Source organism: Etheostoma cragini, chromosome 12 (genome assembly GCF_013103735.1).
Source record: "Etheostoma cragini isolate CJK2018 chromosome 12, CSU_Ecrag_1.0, whole genome shotgun sequence".
In the NCBI taxonomy this organism is placed as follows: domain Eukaryota; kingdom Metazoa; phylum Chordata; class Actinopteri; order Perciformes; family Percidae; genus Etheostoma; species Etheostoma cragini.
The window spans coordinates 10,061,361-10,085,889 of record NC_048418.1 but is presented as its reverse complement, the minus strand read 5'-3'; the positions used below and the strand labels follow the sequence as shown (position 1 = coordinate 10,085,889).

The window sequence follows — 24,529 nt, the reverse complement described above, 5'->3', positions numbered from 1 at the left end:
TTACTAATTCGCTTTTCTTTTCTTGTCCTTCCTTTGACCCTACACTATACTTGTGTTTGTTTGTGTGCTCATGCGTATTTGCCCCTTTCCCCATTGCTCCTCTCCATTTACACCCACACACACACACATCTCTTCGTTGACATTTCCCGACATCAGTGCTCCCCTCATGTATACACAACTGACCCCCTCCGCTCTGAGCTCTCACTCCCCTCATCTCCTGTGTCATCAACCAAAGTACGGCGGAGGCGCAGGGAGACTGCGCGTAAACGGGCCTCGTCAGTCAGTCCAGCCAAAAGCAGCGCTGGGTGCCGCCGCAGGCAAGCCCTTGCCGACCGCAAAGCCGCCCTGCTGGACGAGCAGGTGCTGCTGCTCTCGGCCCGCAAGCTGAGGCTAGAGCAGGGCAAGAGCCGCGGCGGCACGCTCTTCTCCTTCTCCCTGCACCTGCCCGACCTGTCCGCCTACCTGGACGAGGATGGCTACATCACCTTCCCCGATCTGTCAGAGATGCGCTTCCTCCCTCTGTGCGCGCAGAACTTCCTACCCATTAAGTCACCTTCTCTCATCCCATGCTTCCTCTTTATCTTTTTCTTCCTGCTCTCCACCTCCTTCTCAGTCCCCTACGCTCTCACCCTCTCCTTCCCCCTGGCGCTGTGCCTCTGCTACCTGGAGCCCAAGGCAGCCTCCCTGACCGCCTCCTTAGCCCAGGGCTACCATGACCATGACAGTTCAGAGGAAGAGGAGGTGTGTGCGTACGTCTGTTTGTTCCAGTACCAGCCTCTGGCTTAGATTGACAGCTCATTATAACATTTAACCCTTTATCCTGTCCTGTATCTCGCTCTGCTGTTTCACCAGTACAGAGCCGACCTGGAGACTGTGTCTGTCCCAGTGTCTGTCAGTTCTCCTACTTTCAGAACCTCATCTCTGCCCGGTCACACCCTCATCCTGTAGAACTACATCCTCATCAGCTTCACAAAGAGATCAAACTGCAAGTCTCCTCATTTCATATTTGATTGGCTTGCATTTAATCTACCCAAACAAGAGGGTTAGACACAAATATTGGGGATTTTTTCTCGCGTCACACTAAAATTTGACTTTTCAACATATTTACAACATTTGTCCATAAAGGCTATGAATGATTAACTAACAAATCACCGTTTAGTAATATCACTGTCATGCAGCAATATAAACAATATTTTAAAAGGGCACTATGCAGTTTTTTTAGCTTAATGTACCTTAACTGGACAGCTTTAGAGTCATTGGAATGGTTATATTACTATTTTTGATTTGAATGGTTGTCATCTCGCTTCCTCCTAGAACCTGGGAGATTTTGGCAAGTTGCCAGACTCAGCATCAGGAATTATCTTGTGATATCAGGTCTCGTGATGTACCGAATTGCTTCACGGCAATGCACACAAAATGCTCATTCAGGAACCGGCTAACCAGATAGCAATGGAGTTTTCACACTATTTTCATGGCTGAGCCAGCAATAAAAGAAGCAGATAGCTAGGAAATCATTGTCGCAGGAACAGAGAAAGAGGAAATGGCGGACTGCCCAAGTGAGGAGTCAGACACAAGTAAACATAGGGGCTGCCAAATATCTATTCTGAAGCTGTAGAGGGGGCTCTGTAGAGAAACCTGCGAGCAAAATGCAACCTAGCGTGTTTATTAGAGATAAGGATTTGAAGAACTTTGTCATTTAGTCATTAGTCCTTCACCAAACCTCATATTTAAAGAAAGCTTTTGTGCCTAACCCATCTCAGTCTTATCATTAACATTCATGGCTTCACAGTTTAGAAAATGACTGCTACAAGATCAACACCAGCTGCATGGAAACACTTCCATATTTATCTACGGATGCACTCAGTCTCTCTGCATTGATATTGGAGTCAAGTAAAGCAGCACAAATTAAAATGAATGATTTAAATAAAACTATTGCTAAAAAGGACTAAAAGCAGATACTGTAGAATGCCAAGATGGGTTTCCCTCTCAGACAACACCCTTTGGAATCACAGATGTAATGTACTGTAATGCATGCTGTGTTGCAGAGACTCTGACAGTTAAATGCATCCAGATCACCCCTAGTGTCAACATGCATGGAGAGGAGGGGGAGGGCCTGAAAGTCAGGTTACTGTTTGTCAAATCAAATTTTTATAAACCTGTGGACTATTTTTGACCAGCAACAACACAGAGAAGGTTTTATCTACCTATAAACCAGGATTCAGCCATGTCCAAATCCAAAGCAATTTTAACATTACGCTTAAATGTCAAGTGACTGACCAAAGGTTTCAACTTCCTCTGAGTCTGTTTTGCTTGCTTACTTTTGATTTGCTTTTTTCTTTCTGTTTTTTTTTTCTAACCTTATCTGCAGCGTTGTCTGTTGACAGAAACAACCAGTGCATTTCCATGTGTTCCATTTGTGGTTGTGAAGAATCTCTGTTGACGATAAATGCATTTTCAAGGGTTTACAAGTTGGGTTCTTGTTTTCTTGCTTGCTACTCGGAACGGTTTGGTCTGTTTGTGAAAGCAGACTGACAGCGAACAAACAGACTTTGCCTTTGACGGAGAGATGACCGCCACAGAGGTTTGTACATCAAAGGATGATGTCATATCTAAGGCATGCAAAAACATACAGATGGAGACGCAGAGAAATAAAGTGATGCTGAATCATAGATATAATTCCCATTGAAATATTTAGGAGACATTTCTGTACACAATGCATGCTTGCATCTCATTATGCCCATTTACTTCATTAGTGTTCTCCTTTTATAATGTGTTGTAAACACACTTCATGTGTGTGTTGGCATGTCTTTTCCTCCGAGTACCTTTTTTAACGGATAGCCAACGTCATGGCGTCACATCCAGGCTCTTTCTCTTTGGCTGTCAGTGTACAGTACAGTTCACTAAACCTCGCCCCCTTAGTTAACTTTGCAACACCTTTTACTCCCTTTTACAGCATCCTGTAAAAGGGGTCTTAAATAGGCTGTTGATGGCTACATACATAATGTCATGCTAAAGGACTGAGCCTAGAGCTGCATGTTGCAGGCAAACAGTCAGCATCCTTATGAGTAATAAATTGAAAACTGTCAAATCAGACTGCATTTTCATTCTAGCGTAAACTGACTTGTTTAGCCACTTTTCACAGCTTTTAAAGAGCTACTACATTTACACTAAACTGATAAAAAAAGAACTGGCTTACACACAGTACCGAAATAGTACATGGTGGATGTACTAGTCTTTAACAGGTCTTCTTGTTTTAAATAACTTTTCACCCCAGAAACTAACGTAGTCCAGTTACTGGTTTGCTCCAAGGCTTGGGTGGGAATCTAATTAGCTGCACATCCTAACGGTTGCAGCACATGTTATAGCAAAGAAACCCATTGTTTAATCCATTCCTTACATGTTTGCTTTTCTTGTAACTCTGTGCACGCATCTTCAACCTGTGGAGAAATTTAAAGCTTGACTGGCATCTTGCCTGCCTAGTTACGCAGCCCTACTAGTCTAGTTGCTAAGCTATTATTGGACCAATGCTGTGTGGGGCAGGGGTTTAGTGAATGCTTGATTTCTGTCACAATATTTTTTATTTTTTTAATTCAACCACCATTCTTACCCTTAGTGTTATTTTTGCTCATTTTCTCTTTCTCTGCTTCACCCTTGTGTGTCTCTTCTTCTTTAACAATGATTTCTTGTCTCACACTCTACCCTCCACTTTTGCTCGCCATTAGTCGGACGCAGATGAGGACTCTGAGATGCGGACTCAGGTACACTGGGCTCGCTTTATGGCCCCGCTCAGTGCATCACACCACCCCCTCCACCAGATGCACTGAGCCGCTCAGACATCAGTCACTTTGGGCTGTCTCTCCACCTTGGCTTGCCTGCTGCAGCTTTTGTTGACATGCTCACTGTCCCACCACACACTAGACCTACCATTTGCTCTTGCCTGAATTCACATCACAGACTGCTGCTGCAAAGCTGTCGCTGCTTCCAAACACTCCATTCCAGCTCATTTTCACGTGCTGTTTTGTAAATGGTGAAGTCATATTTCTTTTCCTCTTGCTGTACCCAAGAGTCAGATTTCAGTTTTTTTAATCCATGGCTTGTACAGTGAGTGGACTTATGCCATGTCATTTATAGCCATACCGTAGAACACAACGCTCCCAGTATCTCGTAACAAGTCTATATTTAACACTACGCAGCTCCTTTATCAACTATTCCTCTTCCTCTTTTGTCTTTACAGTATAGTTTCATAAGACGAGTAAAAGGGGAAAACGTTTTTATCAAGCATAGTAATCTTATGCTAGAGGTTGGTAAGAAAACCATGCATGATTGAAATATGCATGCAGGTGCCTTTTGTATGAAGAATCCTAACTGATATCAAATAACTCTAACCTACCAGTAGCTTAGATTCTGTTTTCTGCCGTGCCTGTGTGAATTGGAGTTATTACATTTTTATTAACAGATTTTTTGCTGTGGACCTCCAAATAATTTTTAGTGAGAAATAAATCAGTGGTAGTAGAGGTCCTAACTACCTAGGAGATTTGGGAGTGTTGTGCTTAACGAAACCTGTAAAACTAAATCTGTGAATCTATGCATGAAATCATTTTCCACTTAAGCTGGTCCTAAATGCTCTCTTAGCATTTAAGTACACGCTGCCAGTCACTTAGTTAACAGCGGCCATATGAGTGAACATTTTCTCATTATGTTGCTGTTTCTGCGAGCTGTTGCACAGGTAGCCTGCACAGCCTCCTAAGCAGACTTGTAAACAATACAGACAATGTAAATAATGTAGTTTATAATGCAGTTGATCCAAGTCTGCATTGGTATATTCAGACCTTTTCGGAACTGTATTTTTATTTACTTACAACATTGCATAACGTTTTTTGTGGTAATTTATTGGATATGCAAGCTACCGTTGCGTACATAAAGCATGGCCGTCGTTCCCTCCACGCTGCTCCTGGCCTCATATCCTTGTATCGTGATTGACCGGCAACTGCAGGACACCTCACCTCCAGAAGAGATGGTCAAGCACCAGACCAACATCAGTGAACTGAAGCGCTCCTTCCTGGAGACGGGCGACAGCGCGCCGGGCCTGACCGAATGGGAGAAGAGACTGTCCTCGTCCCCCGCGCGCTCACCCAGAGCCGATGAAGCACCAATGATAGTGCCACTGGAGCCTCAGGATGTAAGCTGCAGTCCTCAGCAGACCGAATAATGGCATGTGTGTGTGCAGCATGACCTCATCGAGGACATTGTTGCACAAACAAAGACATCCATCTCAAAAGTGTTTGCGTAATGGGTCATAGGGCAGTAAATTCAATAATCATATCAGAGCGACAGCCATATTTTCTATATCAAAGTGAGTCTGGTGCAATACATTTTATATTCCAAATAGCTCTAGTGTATAATAAAGAAGCCCTTTGATAGAGTAAGTGCATCTATCTCAAAGTAAGTGCGAATAAATGTGTCTCTCTTTGTTGCTCTCACCTTGTGTCTTTACTATATCATCAGCTGATTAACATTTCTTTTTGTCTCAGTATTGGATGGTGCAGTCATTTATCAGTTATAATGGTTGTTGTGCTCAGTGACATTATGTGCTTGAGTTAGGGGAAGTTTTAACAGTTTCTCCTTTACTCTGAACGTAGTCAGATGAGCTCCTGCAGGACAAATGAGCATCACTTATTAAAGTCTCTGAAGACTAATCACTCACATCAAACGTGCCTGACTGACTAAAATGAAAAGAACCTGATTGACTGGAAGTGCTTTGGGATGTGAATCATTTCCATTTGAACATGTCCTTTATTTGTCTTAATCTGTGAGTGTGTCCTTTTTATTAATTTGTCTATTTGTTTCCTTCCTTTAGACTCAAGATGACCAGCCTGCGGGAGCTGAAGAGATGGAACCTAAAGCCATGGAGGTAAACTCCTTCCACTTTGTTTTCACCTGTAAAAGCCCTTGTGTCTGTGAGTGTTGATGTTGTTTCCCCCTTTGTTTCTACATAGCTCTATATACTGGCACAATGTTTCTGTATTTTGGCTCTTACTTCTTCACATGCACAGAGTCTCCACTTTATTTTCTTTTATTTAACCTTTATATCATCTCTTTACATTTGAATTGAAGCTTGAAATTTCAAGCTTCAAAAACTGATGTTTGTGAATATGCTTTGCAGCTTTTTAAAGCAGTAGTTGATATGAATCAATCAGTTACTATCCAAAGGAGGAAATGAATTCATTAATGGGGGGGGGGGGGGGGGGGGGGGATTAAGAAAAGAAATTAAATGCAAATTACTCTTCACTTATATTCATAGTTCTAAAAGAGATAATACAACCATGTACTGTATGTGCATAGAAACTAGCTTAAATGCTAAATATAAACAAGGCATATTTGTTCAAGTATTTATGGCGCTCAGTCTGTGTATGTGTTGTTTCTAGATCAACAGTCTCTTGAGGTTATTCTCATGGTCTGGGCTTTGTAAGGCTCTCTGTCTTTTAACTTGAACAATCTATTTCCAATAAGTCAAGTGTCTCCCCAGGCAACAGGATATCTGGTCAAATACGTGGTGGATAGTATTGCAACAGATTTGGCCACCTCCTCTGGGCCACACGGGATTAGTCTGTCAACCACTATGGACGACGACGTCTTTATGGACGGGACACTCAGGGAGGTGGGCGAGAAAACCCCCAACTCCCAAGAGGAGGTGTCTGAGAGGGCAGAGATGAAGGTCAGCCCTGGAGCTGTCAGACAGGAAGTGTCCCAGGCCATCAGTGACAAGAAAGGGACGCTCATTATCTTGAAGGAGGCGGAGGATAAAGTAGACACCGAGGGCAAAGAGACAAGAGCTGCGGATGAAGAAGAGGCGCCTGTTGTCCCTGGAGAGGCCAAAGCTGGGGAGGATGAAATGCTGTCCTCTAAAAAGAAAGAATGTATCAACGAAGACACGTCTGTTTTAGAAGCCAAAACAACAGTAGTCAAGACACAGAGTCCAACAATGGAGATAAAAACTGATGAAATGACTCAGATTAAAGGTACTGGCTCGCCTAAAAAGGCCATGGCATCGTGGATATCTGAGGAGGTGAAGACCGACGCTTCAGAAGTCATAAGTTTGACAACAAAGGAAGTAAAAGAGATGAAGAATTTTGATGCCATGCAGCAGAAAGCAGAAATCTTCACCTTTGTCGAAGAGGTCCAAACGGAGCAATCCAAGTCCAGCCTGACTCAGATTACAGTTTCTGAAACTTCAACTACATCCTTATCAGTGGTACTGTATGAAAACTAAAAGCAACAATCCGGTTTTGGCTGCCTCCCTCCATATCTCCAGCACCACCACCCACAGCCTACCCCATTGCCTTTCCCCAGCAGCCGGTCTAACAAAAGTGTAACCAAACGCTCTGCATGGCTAATGGTCCCTTAACACCCAGAGTTTACTCTCAAACTTGCCAAACCGCAGTTTTCTGTTGCAATCAATCCCGCTGCTTCTTTTTTGATACAACTGTTTTGGGTTTGTTTTCGAGTTTGTTGAGAGCTACAACAGCTCACCTTGCCTTAGCAGCTGGCTCCCGCAGCTGATAAGGAAAGAAATGGGGGCTCTGACTATCTCCTGTTTGTTTTCTACTGTTTTGCTCTGCTGCACCATTCCTTTCTTTCAGCTTTGTTATCAGTTCTCTGTAAGCAGTGACTTCATAGCCCTGGCTCAGTGCCACCGCTGCAGCTTTCCCCACCTCATACTCCAAAATCCCCTTCTTCCTCCTTAACAAATAAGGAAAAAAATTGTATGGGTCTACCTGAAAAGAGATTTTCAAAAGCAGATTAGTGGAAATTTGCTGCTGGTGGATTCAGTGATCCCAAAACCTGATTTCCGTTTTAGGTTCAGCGAGTTTAATGAGCTTCAAAATGGTATTCCATACAATATTTACTTTTTCAACGTTTAATTTTTCCTTTGCTCTTTATCTGGTGTTCACTGTGACTTTTGACTTTCCTCTCTTGTCCTTTCTCTCTTTCTTGTGTCCCTCCTTTCCCCTGTCCTATCAGTCCACGCTGGGATGGGGTTTTTCCTCTGAAAAGGTGACCACTTCTCTCTGGTCCTCACAGATTTAAAAAAAAAAAAAAAAAAAAAAAAAAAAAAACTTATTTTTATTACAAAAAATACTGTATGCCTATTATCATAGTCTGACAATGTGTAACCCACATAACCATTTTCCCTCTAGGTGTGATGTGAAGCCGCCTTCTACTGAGTGGATATTTTTTTGGTCATGGTGAAGCAAAAACATCATCTAACGGTACAATTTATCATTCACAGGCATCAGCTGAACCTGAGGAGAAGGCGGTTGTTGCCACGGAGACAGAGGCAGCACCAGTGGAATCGACAGGGCCAACGGTGAATATCCAAACCACACAGGCTGCAAAGGCCGAGCCGGTGCACGCTACAGCCGAGCCCGCAGTCGGAACGATGTCAGCAGATTACGGGGTTGTGTTACAAGAGGATATAAGTGGCAATACTTTAGGAAATCCACTAGCAACATCTGCTATTCCCAGCTATGCACCATCTTTAGAGCAATTTCAACCGTGTGCATCTGTAGAGCTGGTAGCTGAAAAACAGCCAGTAGCAACATATTCAGGGTCAGATGATAGCCTGTCGGCAGCGTTGACCTTAGCAGCAGAAAAAGGAAATGAGGAAGTCAAAGATGAGAAGGGAGAGGATGCGAGTATGAAGGGGGTGACGTCGATGTCACAACAAGAAAACGATGCTTTCAGATTGACTGTTGCTCCTGCCTACATCAGACAGTGGAAAAAGGAAGAGAAGCTGCTTTCAACAGAGGAGGAACACAACAAAGGGGAAGCAGCAGAGAGTTGTTTGCAAGCTTTGGATTTAGCCAATTGTAAAAACGCAGGTGAGAGAAAGCACACAGAAGTAGATGGCAAGAGAGTCCAGTTCTCCAACCAAGTGCAGTATTTTGTGGGACAAGAGTTCCCCACAGAGTTAGAAAATGGTATTGAGGAGGTGGATGAAGAGATAGATGAATGTTCACATGCAGAGGGTGAAAGACAAAAGCACTTTTCGGACATCTTGAAACTTTTGCCCTCTGAAAAAGAGAAATGCTACTATGCACAGATGGACAGCTCAAACAAAGAAATGGAGAGAGCAGTGGAGGAAGAGACAGATGGAAAGAAGGAAGAACTGGACCAGGAGTTTGATGAGGAAGAGCAGAATTTGAAACTGGCAGATGACTTGGATGACAAAAACACTTCAGAAGAAGTGGTGGAAGAAGAATTTGACAAAGCTGAAGTGCTGGAAAAAGAAGTGATTGAGGAACAAGACCAGAAGTTTAGCCCACACCAAGTGACTCTCACTGAACCCCTTACTTCAGACTTCCTGCTTGCCCCCCCGCCACCACCCGCGTCTCAGTCGGAGGTAACCAAACATCAGCTGCGCTGGCCGGAGCCTTTGGCCCTGCAACCCCATCTTCACCCTCCCCTCCTGCCGACACAATCTGCCACTAACAATCAAGCAGAACTCAACAGAAAGCATGGATATGAGTCTAACGTCACAGTTTGTTACTGAGCAGATCAAGGGGACCTTTTTTTAATATAAAGTGGCGCACACACTTGATCAAAACGTTGTGATTTGCATTCTGCAGTATCCACTCCATCACTAGCCTCTAATGTGTGACTGCATGCTCGTTTAGAGATTAAGTCCTTCAATCACAGCCTTTGGCTTAGTTTATTAGCATGCAGCATTTATTTGTGTCAATTGGATATTATGGATAACTGTGTGGAGCTATTTTAAGAACAAAGGCTGTTAACAGTGAACACCTACAGCAATTTGTTCCACACATGACAGATGATTGAATTCAAACACACTCCCTCTGCATGCATTTATTTGTGCTCATTTTTCCTTTTTGTCCATTAGAGTCTTGACGCGGTGGAGGTGGGAACCAAAGAGACGCCTGTTGTCCACACAGAGACAAAAACTATCACCTATGAGTCTGCAGAGGTACAAACATTGACATTACATCTATTTTACATTCTGCACTAATTTAAGAGAGATTATTAGCATTAATAACTTGTAAAGACACTGTGTATAAAGCGCTTTCCTGGCATTCATTTCGAGTTTTGTGTGAGTCAGGCTGATGAATTCCAGGTTTAATATTTACACATCTCTATAGCTGTTTTGCTCTCCTCTACCTCCTGAGGGAATTCATCTGGCTTAATGCTTCACCAGTTAGTTGCTAACTTTTACTGTCTTTTGTTTCATGCTGAGCAGATGGTACATACTATTATATAAATATTGACCTGTCCATCACCAAAAGACAGACAAAGTTAAGAACTAGCTGGTGAACATTTTTGCAATAAAGCTAGTGTAGTTTCACTTTATTTTACAAATATAAAAAGAAGTTTCATAATGGAGGGTTTTGCTTATCACCAGGTTGACACTAATGGAGACGTAGACCCTGGGGTGTTGCTGAGTGCTCAGACCATCACCTCGGAAACCTCCAGCACCACGACAACCACACACATCACAAAGGTCATGGTTCTTCTATTGTCCCTATTTGGTCTCTCAACCCTTGAGGCCTCAAACACAACTGCAGCGTTTGCATTTCAGCATCTCTTTACTACAGAATTTAAAGCTTTAGTGTGTAGTTTCTGGCGCTCACATGAGGAATTTTAAGTAATGACAAAAAAACTGATGGAGCATCAGTTTTGAGCGTCCCCGCCCAATAACACAATCTTGTGAACATAGCCAAACTGAGAAATACTGAGAGAATGTGTGGAGCTAATGGAACTTTGCAGTTGTTTAGCTTAATTTACCTTTACTGTTCAACTTCCGAGTCATTGGAATGGGTATATAACTTTTTTTCTATCTGAACGGTGGTCGTCTCGCTTCCCCCTAGCCCCTGTGAGTGGAAAAAACACGCTTGCAACTTTGGAAGGACTACGCATAAGTGTAGTCAACGTATCTCGTGTTATCAGGTCTCGTGATGTAACAAATTGCTTCATGGCAGTGCACACATATGCCCATTCAGGAACCAGCTAACAAGGCAGCAATGACATTTTTCACACTATCGTCATGGCTGAGCCAGCAAAAACAAAGCAGAAAGCTAGGAAATCGTTGTCGGAGGAACAGAGAAAAAGGAAACAGCGGACTGACCGAGTGTGGAGTCAGACACAAGTATACATAGGAGCTGCCAAAGATCTATTCTGATATTCTAATATCTATATCTATTCTGCAAAAACTGCATAGTGCCGCTTTAATTAGCTTTGTAGCAACTTGTTTGGCAATGGTTTGAATGTAAAGGACGTTTATTAATATTAAAAAGTTACGCACTAAAACTTTAAAACTGAAATCTCAACATGTCCTTTTTTTGTAGTCTCAGAAGATTAAGAATATATTCACACTTTAGAAGCTTGAACCAGTGTTTTGGCATGTCTACGTTTTGTCATTTTTGCTTTAAAAAAATATTTTAAACCATGAATCAATTACCAAAAGGTTAATCTTCTGTCAATCAACCAGAATTCTGTTTTTACATTTTCCCAGGATTTAGATTGAAACAAAAAGAGTACTTTTAAATAAAAAAACAACATAGTGTGAATTTGTTGCCATATCTTTTTGTGTTTGCATTGACTTTAAAGTCCTCTCTCTGTTCTCAGACGGTGAAAGGAGGAATATCAGAGACAAGAATTGAGAAAAGGATCGTCATTACAGGAGATACAGACATCGACCATGATCAGGTCTCTGAGTTTTCGTAACGTTTGACATTTATCCTCCCCTGTCCTCAGTAATTTTCTTTTGTCTATAAAGTCAATGAATGGATTTGAGCAATTAATTTGTAAAAAGTAAAATGCTAGTGACCCCTCAGACCTTATCTTGTACTGGGAGCATAGTACAGCAAAAATTAAAAAAAAACACATATATTAACTCATGATGTGACATTAACAAATACTGGAAGTATGACAAATGTAACTAAACATGGCTTCCCTGTTGACATATTGACTCACAATCAAACATCCCCACTCCCTCTCCGCCTTCCCTGTTTTCTGTCTCCCCCTGGTGTTCCCTCCTGGCAATGCACTCCTGTATATAGGCTCTGGCTCAGGCCATAAAGGAGGCTAAAGAACAGCATCCTGACATGTCAGTGACCAAAGTAGTGGTACATAAAGAGACAGAGATCACGCCAGAGGATGGGGAGGACTGACCCAGGTAAGACAACAGGTCCCAGTCCTGGTCTCAGCCCTGTCCGTTTTAGTCTAGTCTGGTTTTGATTTGGTCGGTCTGGGTCTTTTTTTTTTTCTTTTTTTTTTTTAAACTGGTCTCCATTTTTGGGCATGCTGCTCTTCCCATCAGCACTTCTTCTCACTGGTACATACAGCCCTGCTTCTGTAGCACTTACAGCTAATGCATCATGCTGTTGTCATTTCAGCTCCACTCCCCCTGCAGGGAAAAGGTCAGCAGATGTGCGTGCGTGCGTGCGTGCGTGCGTGCGTGTGCATGCGCACAAAGACCGGATATTATAGTCTCAACTTGTAATGACAATGCTTAAAAACCTTTATTGTTACGCTCCTGGCAGTCTAATGTGGTCTCTTGTTGACTGGAACACACACACACACACACTCACACACACACACACACACACACACACACACACACACACACACAACCCCACCCCCACCACCAAAACATGAAAACTGCTTCCTAAATAAGAAAATATGCAGGACATATTTTATTTTATTTATTTATTTATTTATTTATTTTAGTACAGAAAAACAAGATAGGTTGTTACCGGCATGCCGTGCACTATTCTGTAAAAACTTTGAGTATATATTGTGTTGTCTAAATTGTGCCGCCTCACAAAGGGGCAGTGATGAGCGATTAAATACCGGCAGAACCGGCTTCTGCTTCTCAAAGCACTCAGTCTGTATCTGCAAACAAACCCGTATCAACTGAAATCTGATCTTAGGTGAACACAGACTTCTTTAGCCTATTTTCACCGCTGTTCTTACAAGACAAAACATATGCGCTAACCCTCCTTAAATTTTAAATATTACCTATTAGTTACAAAAACTATGAGCACAAAAGGAATTTTAATGCAGTACAACATTCATTTATGGTTGGTTTGGATCAAAACAATGCTTGTGTGCATGTACAGTAGCTTATATATACTGTATGTATTATACTTTTGTGCAAATTAAAGGTCAATAAATTAAGTTTACATTGGCTGCTATCCTACAGTGTTAGAATATGTATAATTTACTCATTAATACATGAAGAAGAAGAAGAAGAATTTTGCACTTCACAGCACGTCCCTGACATCTTGAAACTGTGTCTCTAGGACAATTGTATTTAAAACAATATGTGGCATACTGCCCCTCTCAGTTAAAATCGTCCTTTCTGCGCCCGGGGGGGGGGGGGTAAATAGGTCAGCAGTACTTGTGGCAGTGTTTCTGCAAACTTCATAAATGCGGCCATTTGTGTTCCAACTTGTCCGCTGGCAGTATTGTGAAGATTATTTCATTTGTGGAGCTGTGTGAGGGAACCTCTCATTCTATTGCACCCACAGCATGTCGTTATAAGCTCCCCAACTTCTCTCTCAAGCATTTAGAATCTGGAATTGTCCAGTTTATTCTAATTCACACTTTGGCTCTGACGCTTGTTATTCTGCTAGTTTTTAACTGAATCCATCCCCTGCATGTCTACTTGTGTGACTCACCAGATGGGAATGCTTGGCTTTCTGCTGCCTTGCCCTTAGCACGCTCTCTCTCTCTCTCTCTCTCTCTCTCTCTCTCTCTCTCTCTCTCTCTCTCTCTCTCTCTCTCTCTCTCTCTCTCTCTCTCTCTCTCTCTCTCTCTCTCTCTCTCTCTCTCTCTCTCTCTCTCTCTCTCTCTCTCTCTCTGTGTGTGTGTGTGGCCGGCTGTGTTTCTGAGTAGCAGTATTAACACGTTACTAAATGTTTTATCTCTGGTCTTTTGTATGATTGTCTCTTGCCACTGTAGATACACACAGAGTGTTGGTATTAAACAGTGTTAGAAATATTTGGAGTAGCATTGTACACAATTAAAATTGAACACGGTCTTACTTTGAAAACACTAACAGCCCATTACAAACTAGTGTGAACTCCTTCAAAATTAAAACTGGCACCAACTCACCCCTTTTTATATATTATATTTAGATTATAGAACTTCATTCACAACATCCCTGTCTTAAAAAATGACTTAGTCTGAAATAAATGATCATTAATAAAGAACATATAACACAATTATCTTTTTTAGAATATTCTTTTTATATAATGTGTGTGTGTGTGTGTGTGTGTGTGTGTGTGTATACATACTGTCTTTCATTTTAGCTCATGACTGGGTAAAAATGTTAAATATCAGGTGGGGGTGCGGGGGGTTGTATTCAGTAGTATTTTGTTTTTTTTTTAACAGGGACAAGTTGTTAGGGATACAGTTGTTAGGGACCTTTGATAAAAGAGAAGCCATTCCCTTGCTCAGCACTGTATGTCTCCACCTGATTGGTCAGTCTGGAGGCCCTAAATGGCCCTAAATATCAGTTGTTGTTATTTTTAATTATAAGGCAACACATTTATTCATTCAGTCATATCATTCACTAAATTATAATTCCTTCCATCAATTAACATTAATGAATAAGCCTAACTAATAACTACTGCTAGTTTTTTTACTACTAACTAAACACATCCATCCCATAAACTAAATATGACCGTGTTCTCAAATAAATCTTGTAATTTAACTTAAAGTGCTGCTTTAGAAATCCAGAATGTCTCTTGTCCTAATATCTCTAAATCTCCCCCCTCTCTATGATGAAGCCCAGATAACAGATTGTTTTTTGTTTTTAAAAAGCAGCAGGTAATGGAGGATAGTCTAGTAACATGTCATAAATTTAGAGGACTAAAATAATAATTTAAACCGCATCATTACTGATAGGAGAGTGATGGTTTTCTGCATTTGTTCTTCAGGTGTGACTCCAACAGCCTTAGTGACACATTGCTTGTGGCCACACTCAAAATGGGTAATAAAAAAGTTGAGCCATTGGGAGCTTTGTTTGTAATTTAGTTATAGCCAAGAAGTACCCAAGAAGCCTGTGTGTGTCTGTTGCGTGGGCGTTTTTCTAACTCTGTGCGTAACTGCCATAACCTTTTATCAGGCTCATGTTTGGTCTTTGGCAGGGTGCACAGTGGCGCTAAAGGTTTATATGGGATTAAATATGCAGGATGTACTAACTGCCGTTTCCTCTGTTCTTCCAGGAGTAACACTGGGGGCTGTTTTCTGTTCAACCACCTAGAATCCAACATCCAGAACACCACATATTACTCCTGGACTCTCAGAAGATTAGAAAGGCTCCTACTATCCAAATGCTGCAGCTAGTCGCAACCATTACCTGCAAAATAAATAAATGCATCTTGCATGAGAAGGACGCAATGTTGCATTATCAAACAAATGGCAAGATTATACTGAAAAGTGTACAATTTTAAAAATGGTTCTCGATCCACCTGCACGCCGAATCCCTGTGTGCAGCAAGCAAACGGTTTGCTTTCACTGCCTTATGACTTTGATGCATTTTTATGATTATTGAGAATAATTATTGTAGCAACGTTTTATTTATGAAATAAAGCCATCACTCCAGAAACTTAAATCGCTGTAGGCTGTATATGTTAGGGAGCATACACTATTTAACCTTGCTGTAGAAGTGCCAACCTTATTTGCAGCATTGCCTCACTTACTCCAACAAGCAGATGAAGTTGCGTCAGGAATGCCGCCACAGAAGTCACTACAGCGCAGATCTGTACAAATTAAAGCTTTCCTAGGATAATAGACATGTATCTTTCACAGTTGATTTTTGTCATGTCCACTTGAATTGCATTTTCCTTTTTTATGATCATTTCAGTATTTTATCTTTTCCTCATCAATTGATTCCACCATGAAGGTCTGTTTTGGCAACTGCCAAGGAATCAAGATGTCTGTGCAAGAAATAGATTTGGATGTGCCTGTGCAGGCTCTGAATGTTCTCCAGGGTAGATGGTCGGCTGCAGCAGAAGTCCCAGGTTTGTGTGACTGTGATGCAAAGGGCTCAGACTGCCGAGCTCTGCCCAATTTAGCCAGGATAGATCTAAGATCCCCCTTCCATCCCACCCCCGCACACATGTCAACTGTATGCCTCCCTCATCTTTTCAACTGTATCTGAATAACCGAGTATTGTCCGTGTACAGTCAGGTTTTCCTCAAAATGGTGAAACAGAAGTGGCAAATGCATTTGTTTTTATTTGCTGTTTTCTTCTCAAATAATAAAATGTTGACCACAGGACTTGTGTCACCGTTGGACTCATTGATGGAGAATTGATATCTTTTAACACTGAGATGTTGAGTCGGTGTAAGAAACCTGTCAAAGTTCTGAGTGACAACTCCGATAAGGGCCATTAGGCCTACTATCACATCACAAATAACACTAGTGACCCATGGGATCATATCACAATAACATAAACGGTGTATCCAGCTATGTGCTACTGAACCGTTTAATAGATTGAATTGAAATCTTAAATTATTCGTGTCTTATACTTAGTTAACATATATGGGTTCGTGGTAATACAACCTGAGCTATGAGAGCCAAAGCAGATTTCATAACCTCAAGTAGTTACTGTAATAACCTGATGATACGTGGGATTATTAAAATCCTTAAAATGTGCCCATCTTGCTCTGATCTTTGCTGTTGCCAACCGCAATTTCCCCACTGTGGGGCAAAAAAAGGTTTTTCTTATCTTTTCTTTAAACAATTGAATTGAAAAATGAACAGGCCTATATTAATGGCAGCGGGTTGAATTTGTAAGTTTTAGTCGATCTATTAGTCATTAAACCAAATGCTCGAAACACTTAATTGTCTTGTTAAAAGAAGCGCCCTCGGGGTAATTACGACAGGACTTTTACAGCTATAGGTAATTATGTTGAACTCACACAAGCGTTTAAAGCTCCGCCCGCTGTGTGTGTGTACGTGCGCGTGAGCCAGAGAGAAACAAAAGGTAAGAGCTCTCACTCTGCTTCTGTTGCTGGGTGCAAGGGCGACACAGCAGGACCAGTTGATCTTTTTCGATTTGCAGTTCTAGAATCTCTAAACTCAGCACTGTGTTATTAAATGGAGTGCAACTGTATAGAGTTGATTATTGTGCATTCTTTTTTTTTTATCAAAGGCTAGATTTTAAAATAAGTAGAAAACGAACATTATTGTTTGTTCCTTTTCACTAACCATATGTTTTACAATGACAGAACAATCTCATAATTTAATCATTCAAATAGGCTAGATGAAATGTCGTAGCCTAATCTAGTTTGTAGGCTACATTAGTGTATGAGTATACTACAAAAAATAATCAAACCTGTGCTTGTGTTGCCAGACCACTGTCAGATAAATCGTATCATACCACAACCCACATATGAAGCGCATTGACTGACTTTTTAATCTTTTAATAGTAACTAGCACCATGTTTCTGTTTAAAAACGAAGAACAGTTTTGTGCAGGAATGTGTCCCGTAAATCAGATTGCATATCAGTGTTTAGATTTAAAACACGTGTATTATAGAGAAACCGTGACAAAGCTGTTTTTGGTCAAAACATTGAGGAAGCTATTCAGTGCTCGGACAGAGCCGCGCGGAGTGAGTCATTCTCTTAAACATAGACGATCTTTGTGGAGTACCCGCTCCGGTGCGGTAGGTGGCGGCAGAACAACGCGAGGTTTCCTGTGAGACCAACAGTAACAACAAGAGGAGGAAGAGGAAAAACGACAGCTCTGGGTCGTCGTCGACTGCCTTGCGTGACAACACAGGGATCTCGTTCAGGGCTTCGGGTAATAAGATTTCTTATTTTCTCTATGTTACTTCGGACGGCACAAGAAAACACACGGTAGTTTTTTTTAGCCGTGTGTTCGCCTGTTCGTTGCCGCCCGCTGTTTGGGAACTGCTTTAAAGACACCAGAAACATGCCAATGGAGGCTTGCTGACCAAAATGGCTGGGCGCAGTGAAATGTGAAATAGTCAGGTTATCCTATCTGCACGCAACCCGACTGTCACGCGAACAAAGCGGCTAAATTGCATTACTTCCGTTTAAAAAAGTGTATTTGTTTTGTAGTTGTTTGTTAGCGTGTATAATTTTATTAGAATTACTGCGGCTTTTGCTGTCGGGCCTATCGTGTTTTTTTCCTTAAAATTATGCATGGTTGATTTAGCTACTTAGGTTAACTTTGCATTTTTGACGGTCATCTGTAAACAAATGGAAGCTATTCTTATAATTGTGTGTGCATGTTTGTTCCTTCCTTTATGCAACCTGTTTGTATTATTAGCATAAGAAGCATGCAAATAGAGCGCCACTCCTCCAGCTTTGCAGGTTATACATGCCCGATTTTTTATACTAAGCAAAATATCTGACTTTTTACTGTTTTTCCTCTGCAGGTTGCTCTAAATTGACGTGCAACATGTCTGATTTACTGAGATATATCGACTATGACCACAAAGCCACCTTTCTAAAGATGCTCAACCAGCAGAGGATGGAAGGTGAGCACTGTGATGTGGTGGTGGTGGTGGAAAACATAGAATTCAGGGCTCACCGCTGTGTCCTGGCAGCCTGCAGCAACTACTTCAAAAAGCTTTTCAAGAAACAGAGCGACGAGGACAACTCCATCGTGGAGTTGGACTTCATCCGCTCTGACATCTTTGAAGAGGTGCTGAATTACATGTACACAGCCAGGCTCGCCGTGAGGAAGAAGGACATCAATATGATGATGTCATCCGGCCAGATCCTGGGGATCAACTTCCTCGATAACCTGTGCACCCAGAAACGGGAGCTGACCAACATGAAGACCCGGGAGAACCAGGCTCCTGGGGACCACGGGATGCGAGCTCAGGACGCCATCCTGAAGGAGTTGGCCATGGAGGAAGTGAGGAAGAACAGCTTCTATGATCAGGGGATGGATGGGATGGGCCCCGGGGGCTCACACGTGTCTCAGCCGCACAACTACAACACTAACATGAGTAAAGATCCTCACAGCCATGGCTGGGGCTCCTCTTCCTCCAGCGACATGAAGCTGGAGTACTTGCTGTACGGCCACCGCGACCACGGCTCCTGCCAGAGCACAGGTGCCAAGCCCATGGACCACAACGCCAAAAAGGAGCGGCTGCTTACCGCCAACCGGCCCTACGCCTGTGAGCACTGCCCCAAAGCCTTCACCACCGCCGCCCACCTCAAGGAGCACCTGAAAATCCACTCCGGCTTCAAGCCTCACCGTTGCGTTGTGTGCGGCAAGGCCTTCATCAGGGGCCCCGACCTGAAGAGGCACGAGAGAGTCCACAGCAACGAGCGGCCCTTCGGGTGCCAAATCTGCGAAAAGGCTTTCAAGCACAAGTCTCATCTGAAAGACCACGAACGGCAGCACCGGGGCGAGCGGCCATTCAACTGCGGCTCCTGCGAAAAAGCCTTCATCAAAGCGTCGGATCTGAAGCGCCACTGGAACACCATGCACAGTGGCAACCCCCGCAGACAGATGACCCTGTCTCCCGCGGCCTCTCAGCACGGCCAGGCAGAGGCCACCGACCAGAGAGACTGGAAAATGGAGACCGGGCCACATTCGCATAACTCTGGGGACTGTTAAACCTGCAAACGCACCAAAACACACTCGTACTGACATACAGATGCACATACATCCACAGCAGTCACCTAAAAACATGTATACACACTGACACAACACAACCCTGTGACAGGCTGGCGGCCTGACATCACATGGACAATGATCGGAGTGAGTAACGAGATCACAGCATGTTCATAAGACTGTGGGGCTGTATTATTATTATTATTATTATTATTCTGAAGAGTTATGTCAAAACGATGTTTTCTTTCCACCTGTAAAATCATGTAAATGTTTAGTTCACTCTACATATATTTTTCACAAAGCATCGTTGCTATCTAGGCTGAGGGTTCTCATTACATTATTCTCTTTTACTTTTATGGGATATGTAACATTTAAATGTTTGTTTAACCTTTACGGAATTTTATGGAGATAAAAGAGAGAAACAGAATGATAAGGGGGGGGGGGGGGGGGAGAGATTTCTCTGCATAACATTCGTTGCATTGAGTATATTCATGTGGATGTTTTTAATTGATGTGTTTAGTTGTATTGATTGATATTACACTGTAATAAGTAAGATTCACCATTTTGCATTTGATGCAGATGATACCAAAGTCTTGGGCATTTGAGGGATTGTCTTTAAAGGCTGTCCTGCCCAAGCAACCGGCCAACTAGATTTACTGTTATACAGTATAACTGTCATCCAGCTATCAACTGTTAATGATAGATGTCTGTATATACTGTAGCTTAGTTTGTTGCACAATTAGAGTACACAATAATGAATTATGCACATATAACATTGTCCTACTCCTACACTTTGACAATAAACACCATTTGCTGTGTTTTATTGCCTTTGCAAAGTTTGGTTTTTGCTGTTGAGAGCTCAGTGAGCAGGATTTGTATCCTGCAGACTCCCTTTTTATTAGTGGACCACTAATAAAAGTGCCACACCCAGAACAACCTGAAAGCACCTGAAAATGTGGTTTCAGAACCTAAGCTTTCCTATTTTCTGTTGAAAATGTGGAATGATACAAGCGACAGACAACGTTAATTAAAAAGCAAGTGTGTTCTGTGGAGATTACAGGTGTTCAGAGATAACGGTCTTCTGCTGTTGCCACACTGGTTATAGTGGTCACATGTTGAGGTATTTTTGGACCTTAATTTCCCACTTTTCAGCTCACAGTTATCTACCTGTGATGTGTGTGCCCAGTTGGGAATACCCTAGTCACACTGTCAATGCAAAACATAAAGTTTCTGGAGTTTATATTATTGAAAAATTCAATTCTAACTACTCCATAGTGATTTAACAGTCAAACTAGCACAAAGCGTGCTACAGGTGTGCGTAGCAACGCAATGTTGGTAAAAACTGACTGTGTTACTCAATTGCAAACATTGCTGTGTTTGAAATGTGAAGATTTTAGAGATAAGCTGCTGGGTGATTAGGTTCTATTTTAGATAAAGTGGGGATGACCAATATGGATTTTTTTATTGCCAATACTCATTTTTTTTAAATTATTTTTTCCCCATGAGCCATAGCTGATGACAAATACGGGCTGCCGATTTATTTTGGAGCCGATACTGCTTTTGCTTCCTCAATGTGAATCATAAAAATGTAAACCCTGCCACAATGGATTGGTTTTCAGAATCTGTTCTGCCATTTCTTTAAAAATAATAACCCAAAACACAGATCAGTGTCCCTTCTGGAGATAGATATAATCAGGTCATCACAAAATTTCATTTGTCAACACATTTAAATAACTTTTTAAAAAAAAAACTGAAAAGAACCCATTGAAATAAAGTGCTTGATTTGTATTTAAAGACTGCCGTGGTGGAGGGGTGGTGCATGGTCTGTACGTGAACCGCAACGTCTCCAGCAGCACAGAGCTGCACGTGGACCCCTGTCTGTAAATAATGCCGCGTACCGGCCCATACCGATGCACGTAAAACCTCAAATATCGGCCCGATGTATCAGCCGGCCGATAAAATCGGTCTATTACTACAAAATTACATCACAACAAACGTGCACATGGGACAGCAATATAATAAACAGGGTTGCAGCTAATGATTATTTTTTTTAAATTACTGATTCATCACAATCACTAATTAATTGTTTGGTTTAGGAAGTATCCAGAAAATGTCCATCCCAGTTTTCCAGACCCCAAGGTGATATCTTCAAACCCCAAACATGTTCGGTTTACAGTGATATGAAACAAAAATGTCCTGCTTGACTTCTGTCAGCTCTGTTTACCGATCCGATCAATCAAAGCTGAAACAATAAGTTGACTGACTGACAATGACGTATAAAACTAAGAGCAAAATGCCAACTGTATTATGATCCAGCTAACTAAACTACTGATTTGTAGCTTTCCTTTGTGTAATGGTATTAGTTCTTTGAATATATTATGTGATGGGATTTTTTCAGCATTTTCCAACATTGAATAAAGATCAAATGATTAATCAAAAAAAGTTATCAGTAATTGACAACTGCCTAGAATAAGATTTCGCTTTAATGTTCTTTCATCCAGAGATGTAGCAGTGCCTCAAGCACACAGACAGGTTTGCTTTGTTTAATAGACCGGCATATGTCACATCTGTACCACCACCCCCCCCCCCCCACCCCCACCTTATCAAACCACCCTGAAGCCCACCATCAGCTACGCTTTAGCTCTTTAGTTTAACTCTGATGTGAAACTTACCTTTGAGTGACCCGAGGGTTTTATAAGTAGAAAAACACTTTGCACACAACATCAAGCCAGAAAACACACACCCAACATGGCTGTGTTTCTCCATCAAGAAAAAAAAACTTCTCAACAGCTCTCCCATACTCTGCATGCAACACTAGATGGTGCCCTGTTCATAGTGGTTGACCTGTTGCTGCCTAATTTGACCTGATCATGTTGACCGGCCGGGACTGGAAGAATACTGAACATATTGAAGGCACAGTAGATTCAAAGTTACCGGGCTTGATTAAAGGAAGCCAACCTCATTAAAAAGTACATCTGGTGGCTTTGTGAAATGTATGCGCTCTCACACCTCAGTGTTTTCCATATATTTACATACATCTGACTCTAGTGGTTGGAGTAGGGCCAGTGCAGCATCAGGGTTTCCAGTCTCTCCCCTCTGTTTGCAGACGTAGATACTCTGTACCGATTTATGAGAGTTTGACCACACAGTCTGGAGGAAGAAGAACATCCGCAGAGGTGGCTCTGTTTTGCTGCATGTATCTTAAGATTAATCTATTCTTAACTGTCAACAGAGGACGAGTTTGATCGCCTGTAATTTGAAGTGAAACCGTTTTGTGGAAAACTGACGTCAGTATCTAATGGAAAAGGCGGGCCTTTGCCTGGCTGATGTCAGTAGATGCCCAAGATCTGTTTTCTGCATTTCCTGTCCCTGCTGTATGTGTGTAAGTGCATTAAAGCCGAGAACGATGCAGTATATGGTTCTGTTTCATTGTGGGACTTATCGGGGCTGAGTGTGTGTGCCTTTGTGTCATAACTGATTGCATGTGTGTATTTGTAGAGAGGTTTGAAATAATGTGTGCATGAATTATATTGGTGAGTGCGTGTGTGTACGTGCCAAGGGATTTAAGTGATGAAGGCTCATGTGTTTGTATGTGTCTGTTGAAGCATGTGGCTAAGTGTGTGTGTGGGGGGGGGGGGGGGGGGGGGGGGGGGGGGGGGGGGTTGCATTCATGCATGTGTATGTGCACGCATCGGGGAGTGTTTATATGTTTGTGTGCGCTATATGCATCTATAATGAGTTCTGTGTGTGCGCATGCACATCCGTGAGTAAGTGATAGGCAGCAAATGACTGCACTCCCATGCATGTGCTTCTCTGCACGTACTCATCCGTGCCTGTGCGTGAGGATTGTGCATTAGTATGTAGGAGGGGGTGTGTGTGTGTGTGTGTCAGTCTGTGTTAGTTTTTATGTATGCATGAGCTTGCATGTTTGTGCATGCAAATGCACACATCATCACTATTTAGGGAATTTACGTGTCAGCAGGCTGGATACTATAATGCAGGTAGTCACATAAATTAATTTCTGTATTTGTGTGTATGTGTGTGCGTGTGTGCCTGCCTGCCTGCGTGCGTTCGTGCGTGCATGCGTGGTATGCATTAGCATTGTGGGGGTTGTGCATTCAGATTCATGTCTGCATAACTTTATGTGGCTTTCTATGTGTGTTTATTCTCTCTTCAGCTTCAGTTTATGTGTGTGTGGGTGCGAGCGCATGTGTATGTGACTGTGTGTGTTAGCATATATGTGTATATGTGTACAGTGAACACCCGGTTTCCATTACCCTGGCCGGCGTGGCTCCCTCAGCCAGACCACAAACCTCCTGTCTCCACTCTGGCTCCACCCAGCGCTGCCACAGGCTTCCCAGAAAAGAACAGCGTCTAATTAAAAAAACTTTAATTACATTCATCTCGTCTCTCTCACACATACACACTCAGGGAGAATAAAACAACTGTATACAAACAATCCCATGTGATAAATGAGCATGAAAGGCAAAGCAGTTTTCCCCCCAAGTTGAATGGCTTTTAATCAGAGTTGCTGACATTCATGAGCCATACAGTAAAGTCTCCTGTGATGTTGTCCTCCACTTAAGCACCATCCGGAATTTCTTCAGTTTTAAGGACTTCATTGTGTCTTTCTGTCCTCCAATGTCTTTTCATGGGACATTTTATATCCTCGATCCTCCAGGGCATGTTAAACCTAAAAAAGAAAAACAAAGCATTAATCCTCTTACAAATGTGTATCTCCAGTTACTGTACTAACACACACTCAGGCTATTAAACTGATTTATAGGGGAGCACTTAGAGTATGACACAACTGTAAAATAACACTCGATTAATGGCTCATCTTCAGAGTGAATGTCACATTAATGTAGAGGATCTGTGAGGAATGTCTCCCGGGGGGGGGGGG

The 24,529-nt window shown here is 42.2% G+C and overlaps 2 protein-coding genes across 26 annotated transcripts in view; both read left to right on the top strand.

The window, feature by feature from the left end:
- epb41l3b (erythrocyte membrane protein band 4.1-like 3b) overlaps positions 1-16,259 on the top strand; it is a 57,136-nt gene extending 40,877 nt beyond the window's left edge. For 5 of the 25 annotated variants that reach the window (XM_034887070.1, XM_034887061.1, XM_034887066.1 and 2 more), the window contains 14 exons: positions 157-741; positions 2,528-2,581; positions 3,723-3,758; positions 4,235-4,300; positions 4,994-5,179; positions 5,858-5,911; positions 6,527-7,252; positions 8,023-8,055; positions 8,291-8,368; positions 9,902-9,985; positions 10,418-10,516; positions 11,641-11,721; positions 12,075-12,190; positions 15,249-16,259. In XM_034887070.1, the coding sequence (XP_034742961.1) occupies positions 157-741; positions 2,528-2,581; positions 3,723-3,758; positions 4,235-4,300; positions 4,994-5,179; positions 5,858-5,911; positions 6,527-7,252; positions 8,023-8,055; positions 8,291-8,368; positions 9,902-9,985; positions 10,418-10,516; positions 11,641-11,721; positions 12,075-12,185 (2,193 nt within the window). In that variant the 3' untranslated portion in view covers positions 12,186-12,190; positions 15,249-16,259. The other 20 variants (XM_034887067.1, XM_034887069.1, XM_034887074.1 and 17 more) reach the window with 18 other exon arrangements.
- Positions 16,260-17,682: 1,423 nt separating this feature from the next.
- zbtb14 (zinc finger and BTB domain containing 14) lies at positions 17,683-20,449 on the top strand. The gene is made up of 2 exons (XM_034888412.1): positions 17,683-17,832; positions 18,434-20,449. The coding sequence occupies exon 2, from the start codon at positions 18,457-18,459 to the stop codon at positions 19,627-19,629; it is 1,173 nt and encodes a 390-aa protein (XP_034744303.1). The 5' UTR covers positions 17,683-17,832; positions 18,434-18,456; the 3' UTR covers positions 19,630-20,449.
- The last annotated feature ends 4,080 nt before the right edge of the window (positions 20,450-24,529 follow it).

Coding starts and splice junctions, on each gene's coding strand:
- zbtb14 (XM_034888412.1), top strand. CDS start 18,457: ATGTCTGATTTACTGAGATATATCGACTATGACCACAAAGCCACCTTT.